Raw genomic sequence first — 16,259 nt, forward strand, 5'->3', positions numbered from 1 at the left:
CCATCTTCTGTGATGGCCTAAGAATGTCTAATCACCTCTCAGCATGGAGGTGGCATTCAGACCCATTCTACAGGCTGGCAGAGTAAGGCACAGTGAAGGGACAGACAGCCCTGCCCGCAGAGGGGCCCCTCCCCCCCCAGGCAGGTGCCCACCCTGTCCCCCCACGCAGGCACCTGCCCCAACATACTTGAGCTCCTTGAGCTCCCGGCTGACGTCATTCTTCTGTTTGCGAGTGTCATCCAGGCTGCGCAGGGCCTCGGCCAGCTCGCTCACCGCCCGGTCCCGCTCCCGCCTTAGGTTGTCACAGAGCGTCCTGGCAGACAGGGCAGAGGCCAAGGTCACCGTGAGGGCAAGGGGGCAGAGGATTCACGGCCTATCCCCCAGACACCCCAGGTGCCTGCCTTGCCTCCAAATGCACAGGAGTGCTGGAAAATCTGGACGGGAGACCACCCAGGCCAACCCCATCCAGGGACAGAGAAGACGCTGAGGACCAGGAAGGAGACACCTCCGCAGTTATTGGGTAATGGGTTCTGAACATCCATTGCTCTTCCCACTGCTTTGCCCTCAACGTGCCTGGGTGAATGCCCACCCCCAGCCCCAGCCGCAGCCCACCGGGCAGGCCCTGCTATCCCATCACCTACCACAAGCCTCATAACTACCCCCATGCAGGCCTTGCTAGAGCTGTCCCCCACCCTGCAACTAGACTGAGCCCCCCACTCGGACAGCAATCACGTCTCCATCGTCTCTGCAGCCCTGTGCAGTCTCTGTGCAGGTGAGTGCAAAGTGCAGGCCTGACAACTCCCCACCAAAGGATGCGTGGCTCCTGGGGCCCCAGCACCACCTCAGCCGTTCAGAGAAGGTAGGGATAGGTGACCCGGCAGCCAGGGAGCGCGCGTGCTCTGGGTCACCTCCAGAACTGCATCCTGTCATAGGATGGCACCTAAGGGCTGGTCCCCATCTCTCCACGGCCCCCAATCCCTCCAATCCTGAACCCTCATCTCCTGAGCAGCCCGGGTAGACGTCAGTCTCTAACCACAGGGATCGTTCGCAAACTCTCAATGACCAAATCACCACCAGCACCACCACAGCCCCTTGTGGCTCTACCCCCGCCAAGAATTAAGGCTACGCTCCTGGGCTTCCCTTTCGAGGCCCTTACAGCCTGTCCTCAGGAACCCCATCAGCCACCTCTCCTGGGACTCCCCCAAGTCCATGAGCATGTCCCTGCCCTGAGCAAACCACACACCTTTGTTCATGTTTCCTCAGGTTCCCCTCCTCCACCTGGAAAACCTCCACTCGAGCTTCAATTCAAGCTCATGCTTTCTGGGGAGACTCCACACCAGTTCCCCCAGTGCCCTGCAAGCCCCCATCACAGTTCTAACTGTGACCCTGGAATTCACCATTCTAACTGTGTCCCTCCCTTGCTGCCCTGTCCGACAAAGCTGCCATGGCCCCCACAGCGCTGGCCCCTCAAGGGCACCACACCTGTCCGGGAGTCCCAGGGTGTCCTTGTATGAGGGACCCACCATCCTGGCACACAGCAGGTGCCCAAAGAATACCAACTAAAAGAGTGCATTTTTGATATGTCCATTTCATCAGAAGTCCCCTAAGAGAAAACCCTGTCTTTGTGCCACCTCATGGCAGGGGGAGGGTCTCATCCAGTCTCCACGCACATGCAGACATCTAGGTTGCAGCAGACACTTCTAACGCTATGAAGCAAGGCTGGGGCACCACCTCAGGTGAGAAAGGAGGAACGACGGTCACTCCCACCTTACCTGGACATGTGGCAAGTGACTCCGACCATCCCCAGAGACCCAGAGCATGGTGGAGAGATGAGAGCCCACACCAGCCCAGGGGATCCCCGTACCGGATGCTGTCCCGTTCCGCCACGATCTTATCCCGCTCCTGGAAGGCCCAGTCCCGCCGGCACTTGGCCACGTCCGCCTCCTGGAGGGCTTCCTTCAGTTCCTGGCACAGAGCCTTGCATTGCTTTCGAAGGATTTCAGCCTCCTTGTTGGCTCTCCCAGCATCCATTGTCACCGTGTCTTTCATCTGGTGGGGTCAAGGGGCAAGCAGACGGGGCAGTTAGTGAGCCTTCGGGTGAGAAGCACCCTCCAGCCGGTGCAGGGGCTGGGCTGAACCCTCAGGAGATGGATGGAGGGAAACATGGGATCCTAGCCTGAGCCCATCCCAACACACCCCTGCATGCACCTGCACCCCCGGTGACTCCATGTCCCACAGCCATACTTAAGACACCTAGTGACATTAGGTAGGGTCCAGTCCAAACTCTCCCAGCCCCACAGAGCAGAGCCTGGACCAGAACCCCAGCCCCTGTGCGGTGTGGCCGAGGTCTCAGTGGCGCAGGTGGAATGCCTCCCCTGGAGTGCTTGCTCCAGGCTCCTCCCCCCTGCCACTCGCAAGGCTCACATCGCACATCATGTGTCTCTCAAGAGCTCTCCTGTCAAAACATAACGACACGAGGACTGACTGCAGTGAAGGGTGTAGACGTCGATCATGATAATTCCCAGCCCTCTGTGTCTGCAAGACTGGTTTTTATGCTCCGGCACACGGAGTTATTTTTAAATCTGAACATATACCAGCATCTTTGCTGGTGAAATCCTGCGTCTCTCAGTTTGTTTAAAAAGCCAAAATCTGAAACATTTGCATCTTGACACCTCCTCAAAGCATTACATGCTCTGCTACAGTTTCAAGTTAAATGCCTGGAAGCTCTCGTGTAGAAAGCTCCCTCTGCGTCTCTCTAACCCTTAGAAAACACGGGGAAAACAATAAAGGACACAGTGAGCATCTACTGCAGGAGGAATCCCACTTCGGCTCAAGGGCTTTCAGAAGCTAAGTACAAACAGGACACAAGAGGCAGGCACTGATGTCTGTGCCGGGAATCCCCCCCTCTTTGCAGAAAGAATAAAGACGACAAACACAGCAAGAAGGCCTCTGAGGACTCCACGGCTCACCCTCCGCAGAGGAGCTGGACGCGCAGCCCCTGATAGACACGTTCAAAAAGATCCCAAAGGTTCAGACGACAGACGAGGATGAGGAAAGAAAGGAAAGTACACGGAGTCATCTCACAATCACCCTCCTCTCTCGAGTACAGACCCAGGAGAAGCTGGAAAAAAGTCTGCACAGAAAGTACACCTTAACCCAGAGTGACACGGTGGTTGGTATGCTCGTGCTCAGACCTCACACTTCCCAACATCAGTTCAAAGCACTTCGGTTTTGATTTTCCCCACTTTCACGCAGTGTTGGGAGTCTGTCTAGTTTGCCATTTTTTTGAAAACTGATTACTGCTATTAAAGATGTCAAGAATTTATTATAAATAGTAGGTTTAACGATAACACTTAAATTAACACTTTACTCGGTGTTTTATATGTTAGTAGTTTGATATAAGAAGTGTGTTTCCATATGGTGTCATGGAAAGGTCTTTGCACTCTGGCCTGAGGTGACACACTGGAGGCCAGCCCCGGGTGTTAGGCAGCTCCCACCCTCTCCCCCAATTGTTCATCTCCAAAATGAATTCGCTCCCCAAACACCGTGTCCATGTGAGAAAGACAAGAAGCACAAGACTTGGTTTTACTGAGAGGGGAGAAGAACAAGGAGTATTTTAAAAGCGCAATAGAGCTGGGAGCTGAGGTCCCTTCATCCGGTCCCCGGATAATTCGGATGAGGGTGCTCAGGGCCCAGGAAGTGACTGGTCCCGGGTCCCACCCATCAGCCAGGAGCTGAACTCCATCCCAGGTCTCCCATGGCCACTCCAGGGCTTCCTGCTCTGCATCGTGCTGTGCCTGCCAGGGCCAGGTCTTACTCTGCCACAGCACCCCCAACACGTACCTCCTGTCTGCCCTGGGGGAGCATGGGGCCACAGGCTCAGGAAGAGAGGGACTGGCTTTCACGAGACACTCACTGGGGCCAGGCACGAAGCCAACAAGAAAAACCCAGCAGAGGCTCACCAGGGTCCAGGGAGAGGGCAATGTTCCCCGAGCGGGCAGCCCGCCCTGAGCACACTGGTCTCTTCTATTTGGGCAACATGTGACAGCCTCTAAGTTCCTGGAACGCCCTCCCGCTCCCCTGCTTGTCCTCCCTGTCCAACAGTACTTCCTCCCCCCGTCACACGCGGCTCCCACTCTGTCCCCCCGCACCGAGCTCAGCGCCACAATACTGCAAGTCAGAGGTACAGCAGGAAGGCAGGGACACGGGAAGCCACTGCCAGCCTGAGTGACCAAGCTGGCCTTTCTATGGGACAGGAGCTCTGCCAGAGAGGCTGGTCTTGGGACATAACTTGTCATCTAGAAGAACCTCTGTGATAGGCACAGCTTCCCACAGCTTCCCAGTGGCAAGGACCAGCTGCCCCAGGAAGTTCCTTCCCATCCTGAGGGCAGCGAGCCTTCACGGGACCTGGTCAGCCAGCGGCCAGAGGCGGGGGCAGCAGCCCTAGACAGGGAGGCCCTTGTGGACACGGCCATTCGGGGAGGGGGAAGCTGCAGAGAGGGCAGCATCCAGAGCCAGGTAAAGACCCTAACAGGCCCCCCAAAGCCCTCTTTTCACCACAAAATGCACTCCAGAGAAGAGGGTAGAACGGCAGAGGTGGGGTGAGGTGAGCGAGGAAAGAGGGTCAGTGAAGGGGGGGAACAAAGAGAAAGGAACAGTGTAGAGAACACACAGTCTGTCAGAAAGAAAAGGAACCCCCTCCTCGGCTGAGCACAATGAAGACAGTTCCGAGATTAGGGAGGCAGCCTGGCTAGAAGGCCGACCTTGGCTGACCCTGCCAGGAGGCGGCTGCTGGACAGAGACGGGGTCAATCCCAAGGGGCCTCATCAGACCATGGGGGAGATAAGACCCTCCCAAGGCCAGGACCGCCAAGGCCACAGACCCGGCCTCCTCCGGCCAGGTGGGGAGTGGTCTTGTCTGAGAAGCCAGACAAACTGGAGAAGGAGCGGAGCGTTTCAGCTCCGGGAGCTGCCGGGGCGGGAGCAGAGCTTCTCCTGTCCGGCCCGCTGACTCGGAACAGTGCCTAGAAAAGATTCCTGCCTCAGCTGACAGGCAGACTTGGCATCCAGCCAATGCCCCCTGCGAAGGCCCAGAAACTGGGCTCCAGGCCGAAGGGCACGCTGAGTGCTGGGAGCAAGGGGGGGACGGCAGGCCGCCACCAGCTGCTGGCACCGCGGGAAACTGGGAGCTCTATCACACCCCTCCAAGAGCACCATTAACCTCCAGAACCTTGAAAACCCCTCGAGGGGGCTGCTGTCCTACCACCTTCCACGCCTTTTACACATTCTCCTGGACCTTTTCGTTCAGTGACTGACTAGTCACTTCCAAAGTTTCCTTCTTCATCGTTTTGTCTTCCTTCTTTAATATCCACATTTCCCCCAACAGTTAAGCTCTCAGATACCAGAATGAAAAAGCGAAGGGATGGTTTCTCTGGCACAATGCCCAAGTCCTAATATGTTATCTGTGCTTATTAAAAATTCCTTCATCATGGTCTTGTAAAAATTTCATCAAAGTAGATATTCCTTTTCATGAGGCTTTCGTCCTCATGGCCTGGAGAAGTCTCAGCACCCCCCCCCCACCCCCCTTATACTAAATCGCTCCCATCTGGCCCACTTTTGCCTACAGAAACAACTTCATAGTGCTCACCCTAGTCCCAAGAGGCAGTAAGATCCAGACAGGCATAATAATCATCTTAACAATAAAGTAAACACTCAAATCATTCCCACTTTACGGGGCACCATTCTAAGTGTGTTTTCCACATGCATCCATTGGACTGTCACAGCTACCCTGTGAGGCACTGCTATTGTCTCTATTTTGTAGATGAGGAAACTGAGGCCCAGAGAAGTAGGAGGTCCCATGACTGAGGAGCGCCCCTCTCCAAGCACAGGGCCCTGTCCCTTGCATTCCCACAGCCCCTCGCACCGCCTGGGCATAAGGAGGCATCACTGTCCGCAGAGACCCTCAGAGGCCTTGGCCCACCCCTCAGGCATCAGCCCTGCCTCATGCTCAGTCTGGAGGGCGCTGGGTACACTAATCTAATGCATGCTGCCCCTGCCTACTTGCCCGACGTTTAACACCTTGCTTTTCTCTTCCCACAGACCAGTCTTAAAGACTGCATTCTAACAGAGCTGCAGAGCAAGTAGAATGGAGAGGCAGGAATGGAGAACTGTTTCAATGGGATAAAAGTCTGCTGTGATCAATTTCAGCAGCTCTAAGCAGATCAACCAACAGGATGGGAAGGGAATCTCAAATAGGAGGAGTCCACCAGTCCACACAAGCCCCAGAAGCGCACACATGAACCTGAGGGAAAAATGAGCTAGCAACAAGGCCAAGGTGGCTCAGGTAGGAAAGATGTAGAGACTCCTTGCTGATCACTCAGGAGTCATGCTTTCTGGCTCAGTTCTGATGCTACTCAACCCCTAGCAGCTGAACCTGGAGGCCATGTGCCCCAGGGAGCAAGGCTTTAGAAGGGCCTTGTGCTCAGCCTACTATCACATCTTCCCAGCCGGAGTCCAGATGATCCCTTTAAAATTTTTTTTTTTTTCAACATTTATTTATTTTTGGGACAGAGAGAGACAGAGCATGAACGGGGGAGGGGCAGAGAGAGAGGGAGACACAGAATCGGAAACAGGCTCCAGGCTCCGAGCCATCAGCCCAGAGCCCGACGTGGGGCTCGAACTCACGGACCGCAAGATCGTGACCTGGCTGAAGTCGGACACTTAACCGACTGTGCCACCCAGGCGCCCCCAGATGATCCCTTTAAAGAGCAGACTCATCAGATGTAGAGGGGAAAAAAATCCTTGAGGGTGCTCTCCTGAATTCACAAGGCCAAAGGTATGGATGGCTTTAAGCCCTTGTCCTTGGGATCCTGCTTCTCAGTGAGCAAATCTTTGAGACACACACTGACCGTCAACACAAGGCTGATCTACAATCACTTAACCAAGGGTTTGGGTGTGAGAGTGCCTGTGAGCGGAGCCCACGCTTGTCTGTGCATGTCCTGCGACTTTCTTGCTACGCTCTAAGCTCCAAGGCCCGGACCACAGCCGGACTTCCCTTTGCATGCTCTGCGGCACGCTACAGCCGGGCCCCAAGTGTGAGCTCAGCAGCTACCCAGGCCGCATTCGATAACTCAGCCAGCACGCAGACCAAACAGGGGGAGGCTACCAGTGCGGATGCTGTGGCCCCCATCGCCCTGCCTTCCCCGAGGCGGGGGGCCAGCCGCCCCACACCCACCTGTCTCAGTGCCTCCATCTCCTCGCTGGCCGCCTTCTTCTCGGACGTGCTGCTCTTGAGCTTGGACTCGGCCAGCTCCACCTCGGTCTGCAGCTTGTCGAGCTCAGAGATGACCTGGTCGCGCTCGCTCATGATGAGCTTGTACTCGCTGTACACGGCATCCCGCTCCTCCTTGTACTTCTCCGACTCCTTTGCCATTTTTAACTGCATGGTCCTCAGCTCAGTCATCTCCGACTGCAGCAGCTCCATTTCCCACTGCAGGTCCTTGTTCTGGGCTGTGGCCTTGTTCAGCTCGTGGTGGATGGCCTCAAACCTGGGGGAGAGAGGCAGCTGGGACGCGGGGGGCGGGGACCTGCCCAGGCCGTGCCGCCGTACTGGACAGTCAAGCATGAAGTTTCGAGTGAGGTCATCCGCACCTCCGACAGAGGAAAGTCACGGAGTGCCGGTGCCCCCGGACCTGGAATTTTTCTCAGCCTTTACAAATACCAGAAGTTGATCTGAGGACTTCATGCCCTCTGCTCTACTAGGAATAACAGTGTATTTCTTCCACAGTCAAGCCACATTATTTTTAAAAAATAAAAACAAAACGATGCTAGAATCGCAGCATATAAGAGGTAAACGTGGACTTAATGATCATTTAGTCCGACCACCTCATTTTTCAGATACAGATGATAAGGCCTGGGTGTGGGTGACTGGGGCGAGAACACAGCTCAGTCCTTCTGGCCAGGAAGCACCTTCCACACAGGCAACCCTGCAAATCAGAGCCTGCAGCTCTACAGAAGCATTTGTGAATGCATGTTCTTTAGAATGCCAATCCTTCATGAAGTGCCATCAAAAAAAAAAAAAAAAATAGTGTGTTCTCTGATGGCCTTACATTGGGAAACACTGTGTCCCCCTCCTGGAGAGACTAGTACAGAGTATCAGAGTGAAGGCTCTGAGAAGTCCCACAGACTTCTGTCTAAGTATAACCTGGCAACTCCTAATCCCTTTTACATCCAGAGAACAGCATGCATAGGACACCAGTGAACCCTCCAGAGAACTGGCATTCTGCAGGAATGTACCTTACGAAACAGTGTTTGAGGGCAAGGGTCACTTCCCTACAGATTTTATACCTTTAAAAAAGTGAAATTTTAGGGGCCCCTGGGTGGCTCAGTCGGTTGAGCACCGACTTCGACTCAGGTCACGATCTCGCTGTCCGGGAGTTTGAGCCCCACATCGGGCCCCTGTGCTGACAGCTCAGAGCCCGGAGCCTGTTTCAGATTCTGTGTCTCCCTCTCTCTGACCCTCCCCCGTTCATGCTCTGTGTCTCTGTCTCAAAAATAAAATAAACGTTAAAAAAAAAAAAATTAAAAAAGTGAAATTTTAGAAGAAACAATGCCTAGGATGAATAACTCTCCTATGCTGGGCGGGTAGATGACACAGAAGGGAGAGACTTATGAGGAGATCTAAGAAACGAGGTGGTCAGAACACATCAGAGCTGTTCAGATGGGAGGAAAAAGTGCAATTCCCAAGCCACAGTGAGTGCCAACAAAACATTTCCAAAATATTCCAAAAACATTTTTTCAAATGAAAAGGCACAGTCACTTGTGCCTTCCCTTTTTTTTTTTTTTTTTCTCCTTGGGAACAGCTGAGAGCCTTGCAGATAACAATAAGCCCACAAAGGAGAGCGGTCCCAAGGCAGAGAAGACCCACTTGGCCCTCTGGCCGTTCTCTGCGCACAGGAGACGGGCGGATGGGCGGCTCTTACCTCCTCAGGGAGAGGGCACACTGGTGCTGCAGCTGGATGGCCGTGTCCCTCTGCTGAGTCAGCATCTCCGTCTGCTTCAGCAGACGCTGGTTCTCCTCCTCCAGCTGTTCCAGGCGGCTCAGGTCGGAGTTGTGGATGGCAACTTTCTCGCTGTACCTCTTCCGCAGGGCATCATAGTCCTTCTTGACCACCTCCAGCTTGTCCATGGCCGTGTCGTACAGTTTATTGAGAATTTCTGACGACCCGTTGTGCTTCAACACCTGGGGACCAGAGAGGCACACTTACCAAGGACCTGAGGACAGGAGGAAGGGCGGGCTCGCCACTGTCCTCCGTCCGGGGGTATTACTGCTGACAAAGGAGGGGAGGCCACACCTTCTGGCCTTTGGGAGGCTCGAGATGTGATTCCACAGGCCTCTCAATCACACTGGCCAATTCACTCACTCACAAATATTTCCGAAGAGGGAGAAAGGAGTTACTGTTGCAGCCCCGAGACGTCTATCCTTAGAAAGACCTGCTTACAAGCTGCCCCTTGGCCGGCAGCTAGGAACCTGAATGGCAAGCAATCCCCTACACTCATGTAAAACGTTCCTCAAGGCGATAAGAGGGGCTCCCCGTGCCTGGACTGGACAGAGCGTGGCTTAGGCTGAGCACATGTTTTCTCCTGGGAGTCCAGAATTTCAGTACATGCTCGGCAGAGGATGCCTGTACAGCCAGACCCCACTAAAACCCCGGGGCAGGGAGTAGGTCACAATTCAATGATAGAAGAATTAAGGGTGTCCCATGTGACTCTGCAGGGGAGGACTCTCAGAAACTCGCAAAGTCCTCTGGACTTTGTCCCACGCACCTCTTCCCTTTGTTGATTTTGCTTTGGATCCTTTCACTGAAATAAATTTTTAGCCCTGGGTGTGATTATATGCTGAGTCTTATACATCCTCCTAGCAAATCACCAAACCTGGGGGGAAATGTTGAGGACCCCCAGTACAAGTACCTAACATATCCTAGATGCCGGTGATGCTGGACAGGTCATGTAAAGACTGTGACCTAGGGACCTTTTATCCTCATGGGCAGAAACAAAGACACAGAGACAAGTAGAGAGGTAGAGAGAGTTATTATTATAAAAATGATAACTACAATAACTTCAGATCATAATCAGGGCTACTAAGAAAATATAGAGGGGCTAAGGCTTAAGGAGGCCTCTCTAAGAAGGTGACTTCTGAGCTTGGATGCAAATGAAGAGCAGCAGCTAGAGCACACAGAGGTGAACAAGTGCAAAGGCCCTGAGGCAGGGACCACCACACACGGTCTAGGCACAAAGAGAAGAGAAGGGCAGGGCTCCAGTCAGCGCCCCACAAACAAGGCTGAAGTGAAAGGAGGCTGCAGAAGTGGGCACAGCTCCAAAACAGCAAGCAAAAACTGTACCCTGAGCGAGATGGGAACCATGCAAGGCTTGTAAGCAAGAGGATGGTCTACTCTGACTTACAGGTACTGAAGTTCACTCGAGGTGCTGCTCTAAAGAGTAAACAGCAAGATGAGTTCATTAGTTGCCAGGGGCCTTCTGACTTCTGCTAAGCACGACAGGGGATCTGAGCCCTTGGGTGGGTCACTCCACATCTCTGGATTCCAGTTTCCTTACTCCTCCAATGATAGGACTCAACCAGAAAAGCTCGCTTAACTCTTCCAACTGCAACACACCAGGTGTCATCTGCTTATTCAGCATGGACCCAGAGTTACCAGATTTTCGCAGCACCAAGAACCAGAAGAAGCTAAGAGTAGCGAACACTCCCTTGGAAGGGAATGTCCACTCTCAATAAACATGATAAATGAGAGCCAGAAGTCAGAATCCCAGAGACAAGGAAAGTGAGTCTGTTCCCCTAAGACGTAAGCCCTAGCTCCCAGGATCGCAGACATCAGAGAGGAAGGGCACCCCCACAAATCTGCCCATTTGGGGCGGTTACTCTTGTTGCTCCCTTTCTTCCTAGTTGGCTTTCTTTTTTTCTTCTTCAAGCAAAACTCGTTCCTGCAAAGGAAATCTCACGAGGCAAGGACACTGAAATACAAACTCATTTTTAAAAACCAGTAATAGGGGCGCCTGGGTAGCTCAGTCGGTTAAGCCTCTGACTTCGGCTCAGGTCATGATCTCTCAGTTCATGAGTTCAAGACCCACGTCGGGCTCTGTGCTGACAGCTCGGAGCCTGGAGCCTGCTTCGGATTCTCTGTCTCCCTCTCTCTCTGACCCTCCCCCATTCATGCTCTGTCTCTGTCTCAAAAATAAAGAAACGTTAAAAAAAAAAAAAATTGGGATGGTGCCTGGATGGCTCAGTCGGTTGAGCATCTGACTTTAGCTCAGGTCATGATCTCACAGCTCGTGAGTTCGAGCCCCGTGTTGGGCTCTGTGCTGACAGCTCGGAGCCTGGAGCCTGCTTCAGATTCTGTGTCTCCCTCTCTCTCTCTGCTCCTCCCCCCACTCACTTGCATGCTCGCGCTCTCTCTCTCTCTCTCTCTCTCTCTCTCTCTCTCTCAAAAATAAATAAACATTAAAAAAATTAAAATTAGATTGAATTAAAAAGCAATAATAGGTTCTTTGGCAGTTAAAATCTTTTTAATTTTAATGTTTATTTATTTTAGAGAGAGAGAGAGAGAGAAAAAAAAAACAGCATGAGTGGGGGAGGGGCAGAGAGAGGGAGACACAGAATCTGAAGCAGGCTCCCGGCTGAGCTGTCAGCACAGAGCCCGACACGGGGCTCGAACTCATGAATCGTGTGATCATGACCTGAGCTGAAGTCGGTCGCTTAACCAACTGAGCCACCCAGGCGTCCCTGGCAGTTAAAATCTTGACTGTTTTGTAAAAATGCTTCAATGTGGCAGACAAGAGCTGCACACTTAAACCAGTCAGAAAACCCCTAAGCACACTGTACTGTCTCAAGTCTTTTTTTGTGAAAAAAACAGAATATCTTCCAAACATACAGAAAAGCAGAGCACCTAATATAACACCATTTTAAAGTACTCACCACCCAGCTCTAATCCTGCTATCTTGTCACATGTCTCGAACTGTTCTCCCAAGAAATAAAGCATTATGGGTGTTGCTAAAGTCCCGACCACATTCTTCCTCTATCCAGCACCCCCTCTTCCCCTCCTGAATCAATCACTCCCCTAAATTTGCTGCCACCCATCTCCATGCACAATACTTTATTCATTCTCCCTATTATTCATAAAAATCTCTTATGGTATCATACCATGTGTTCTCCTTTTTATTCAATGTTGCTTTTGAGATGCAGTCAAGCAACGCAAGTAGGATTTCACTACATGAACACATCTGCGTCCTTTGCCTGTTTGATGGAAGTTTACATGGCCGCCATAATAGTCTTCACCATTTTCTTACATTTTTAAGTGTCCATTTCAGTAGTGTTACGTATATCCATACCGTTGTGTGACCCACCTCCACAACTTTTTCATCTTGCAAAACTGAAACTCAATCCCCATTAAACAACAGCCCCCCCATTCCACTCTCCCCTCAGCCCCAGGAGCCTCCCTTCTGTATTCTCTCTCTCTGAATCTGACGACTCTAAGCACCTCATACAATGGAATCATGTAGTATTTCTCTTTTTGTGATGGATTTACTTCCTTTAGCAGAATGCCTTCTGGGTTCATCCATGCCATAGTATGTGACAGAGATTCCTTCCTTTTTAAAGGTGGATAATGTTCCAGGGTAGATATGTACTGCATTTTGTTTATCTATTCATTTGTCAAAAACACTTGGGTTGTCTCTACCTCTTGGCTATTGGGAAAGTTAGATTTTTTTATAGTATTGCTAATTTCATAGACAAGTAAGAGCTCTTTTAACTCCCATCCCCAAATGACTGGAAAGACAGAGCAATTCTCCTTATGACTCCTGCTTACTGACCACACACATCTTCTCGTCTATGAACTGCCTGTCTGTATCTTTGATTTTCCTTCTTCCCTCCTTCCCCACCCACGCCTCTCTCTCCTCTTCTTATAGGACTTATTTTTAAATTCCAGACACTAATCCTTTCCCAGTTGTATTTATTACAAAATCATCTCCCAGTATATGGCTTATGTTATACCACAGTTTCCCATTTTGATATAGTAAAATCTATCAATCATTTCCTCTACGGCTTGGGCTTTGGTTGTTTTATTGAAGAAGCTCCTTCCTACCTTGAGATCACAAAGATACTCTCCTATTATTTTTATCTAAAAAGTTTTAGTTTGGGGCGCCTGGGTGGCGCAGTCAGTTAAGCGTCCGACTTCAGCCAGGTCACGATCTCGCGGTCTGTGGGTTCGAGCCCCGCGTCGGGCTCTGGGCTGATGGCTCGGAGCCTGGAGCCTGTTTCCGATTCTGTGTCTCCCTCTCTCTCTGCCCCTCCCCCGTTCATGCTCTGTCTCTCTCTGTCCCAAAAATAAATAAAAAACGTTGAAAAAAAAATTTTTTTAATAAATAAATAAATAAAAAGTTTTAGTTTTACTTTTCACATTTAAATCTTTCAACTACATGTAATAATTTTTTTTCTGCACATGTGAGATGGAGATATAACATTATTCTTCTCCATAAGCCACCAAATAAGAACTGAGCCCCTGAGTCCAGGACAAACTGAGGATACCAGAAGGTATCCAGGTGCAGGCAGTGAGGCCTGGAGGACACCAAGCACATCACCCAATGCGGTGCCCACAAGTGAGGGGTGAGAAAAATGTCCCACAAGGACTCATGCCCACACAGGCCCAGGACACAAAGAGAGAAAGGAAGAGTTCTGACTCCTGCGTCAATCAGTGCCTCCACCAGTGTCTGGAAAAGGTCCAGCTTTTAGACTGGAGTGTCCCGACTTGTGGACAGTACCTCAAACATTCCAATTAAAAATCACTTCAAATGTGGCACAAGAACAGACACTCAGATCAATGGAACAGAATAGAGAACCCAGAAATGGAACCACAAACGTATGGCCAAATAATCTTTGACAAAGCAGAAAAGAATATTCAATGGAATGAAGACAGTCTCTTCAGCAAGTGGTGCTGGGAAAACTGGACAGCAACATGCAGAAGAATGAACCTGGACCACTTTCTTACACCATACATGAAAATAAATTCAAAATGGATGAAAGACCTAAATGTAAGACAGGAAGCCATCCAAATCCTCGAGGACAAAGCAGGCAAAAACCTCTTTGATCTTGGCCGCAGCAACTTCTTACTCAACATGTCTCCAGAGGCAAGGGAAACAACAGCAAAAATGAACTACTGGGACCTCATCAAAATAAGAAGCTTCTGCACAGTGAAGGAAACAATCAGCAAAACTAAAAGGCAACCGACAGAATGGGAGAAGATATTTGCAAACGACATATCAGATAAAGGGTTAGTATCCAAATCTATAAAGCACTTATCAAACTCCACACCCAAAAAACAAATAATCCAGTGAAGAAATGAGCAAAAGATATGAATAGACACTTCTGCAAACAAGACATCCAGATGGCCAACTGACACATGAAAAAATGCTCAACGTCACTCATCATCAGGGAAACACAAATCAAAACCACCATGAGATACCACCTCACACCTGTCAGAATGGCTAACATGAACAACGCAGGCAACAACAGATGTTGGCGAGGATGCGGAGAAAGAGGATCTCTTTTGCATTGTTGGTGGGAATGCAAGCTGGTGCAGCCACTTTGGAAAACAGTATGGAGGTTCCTCAAAAAACTAAAAATAGAACTACCCTACGACCCAGCAATTACACTACTAGGCATTTATCTAAGGGATACAGGTGTGCTGTTTCGAAGGGACACGTGCACCCCCATGTTTATAGCAGCACTATCAACAACAGCCAAAGTATGGAAAGAGCCCAAATGTCCATTGATGGATGACTAGATAAAGAAGATGTGGTATATATATATATATACAATGGAGTATTACTCGGCAATCAAAAAAAATGAAATCTTGCCATTTGCAACTATGTGGATGGAACTGGAGGGTATTATGCTAAGTGAAATTAGTCAGAGAAAGACAAAAATCGTATGACTTCACTCATATGAGGACTTTAAGAGACAAAACAGGTGAACATAAGGGAAGGGAAACAAAAATCATATAAAAACAGGGAGCGGGACAAAACAGAAGAGACTCAGAAATATGGAGACCAAACAGAGGGTTGCTGGAGGGGTTGTGGGAGGGGGGATGGGCTAAATGGGTAAGGGGCACTAAGGAATCCACTCCTGAAATCATTGCCTCACTATATGCTAATTTGGATGTAAATTTTAAAAAATAAAAAATAAAGTTAAAAAAAATCACTTCAAACGTTTTACTCTCGCAACATCCCCTCAGCCAGGTGAGAACCCCACTGGCTCCAAAAGCATCCAGTGGCTTCTGCAGAACAAAGGCACTGCTGCCATTCCTGGGGTTTCCCACAAGGTGGCAGCCCTGGGCAGACCAGCAGCATGCTCTCCTCAGCTGCCTCGTCCTCCAAGCCTCCTCAAGAAAGCAGCTAGTTCTAAAGGCAGCCTTGGCACAGCACAAAGACCTCGTTTTGGGCCATGGTATCTTCACGGGTCCGCAACAGAATCTGGAGTCGACACTGTGGTTTGGCCTTTCTTCCTTGGGCAATAGCCCCCAAATGCCCTAACCATAAGGAGCTTAGATGAGAGCCTGTGTGACAGTCCAGTGCAGTGAACCGGCTGCCAGGATGGGTCACAAGTTCCCAGAGAGACAGCGTCAGTCAGGGAAAATCCCGAGCCAATCCCGGAATCCTTTCTGATGCTCACTCCCAGCCTGAGCTGAGTGGTGGGATCCAGGCTGTGTTGTTTCAGCCGCGGCCCAGCACCACAGGTGACCACTGTGCAAGACCAGATCTTGCTTATTATGAGCTGAAATCACCTTCCTCGACTTCTACCCTCTCATTCTCGTTCTAGCCCTAGTCATGTAGAATAATTCCTTTCCCGACAGACAGCATCCACTCAAAGAGGCTCGCAGGCCCCCAAATACTTCTCAACTTTCCTCTACAAACAAGGCTCAAAATCATGCCTGGGGGAATGTGATCAAAAGCCTCTGAAGAAGTTTGGAAAAATCATGGCCACAGTTAACTCCAGAGATTTGAAAAGCCATCCTATCTATTACTGTAGAATTTTTCCTTTTTATAATCAGAAGACTACGGTCTTATTAGATAGATAGCTTGACCTACGTACACGCCTGCACACACAGTGCTTAGCTTCCCAGCAAAGCTAATGCAATTCCCAGTGAGAGAGAATACTTAAATTCAGTCCAGCATTCTAAGATGAGACGGGCA

At 50.6% G+C, this 16,259-nt stretch overlaps 1 protein-coding gene across 6 annotated transcripts in view; it reads right to left on the bottom strand.

The window, feature by feature from the left end:
• Positions 1 to 16,259, bottom strand: part of DLG5 (discs large MAGUK scaffold protein 5) — a 128,424-nt gene that overhangs the window by 41,226 nt on the left and 70,939 nt on the right. For all 6 annotated transcript variants that reach the window (XM_045040199.1, XR_006587027.1, XR_006587028.1 and 3 more), the window contains 4 exons: positions 8,981 to 9,240; positions 7,234 to 7,546; positions 1,865 to 2,049; positions 188 to 313 (listed from right to left, as the gene is read on the bottom strand). In XM_045040199.1, the coding sequence (XP_044896134.1) occupies positions 188 to 313; positions 1,865 to 2,049; positions 7,234 to 7,546; positions 8,981 to 9,240 (884 nt within the window). The remainder of the gene's footprint in view (positions 1 to 187; positions 314 to 1,864; positions 2,050 to 7,233; positions 7,547 to 8,980; positions 9,241 to 16,259) is intronic.

This window comes from Felis catus, chromosome D2, assembly GCF_018350175.1.
Source record: "Felis catus isolate Fca126 chromosome D2, F.catus_Fca126_mat1.0, whole genome shotgun sequence".
NCBI classification, from domain to species: domain Eukaryota; kingdom Metazoa; phylum Chordata; class Mammalia; order Carnivora; family Felidae; genus Felis; species Felis catus.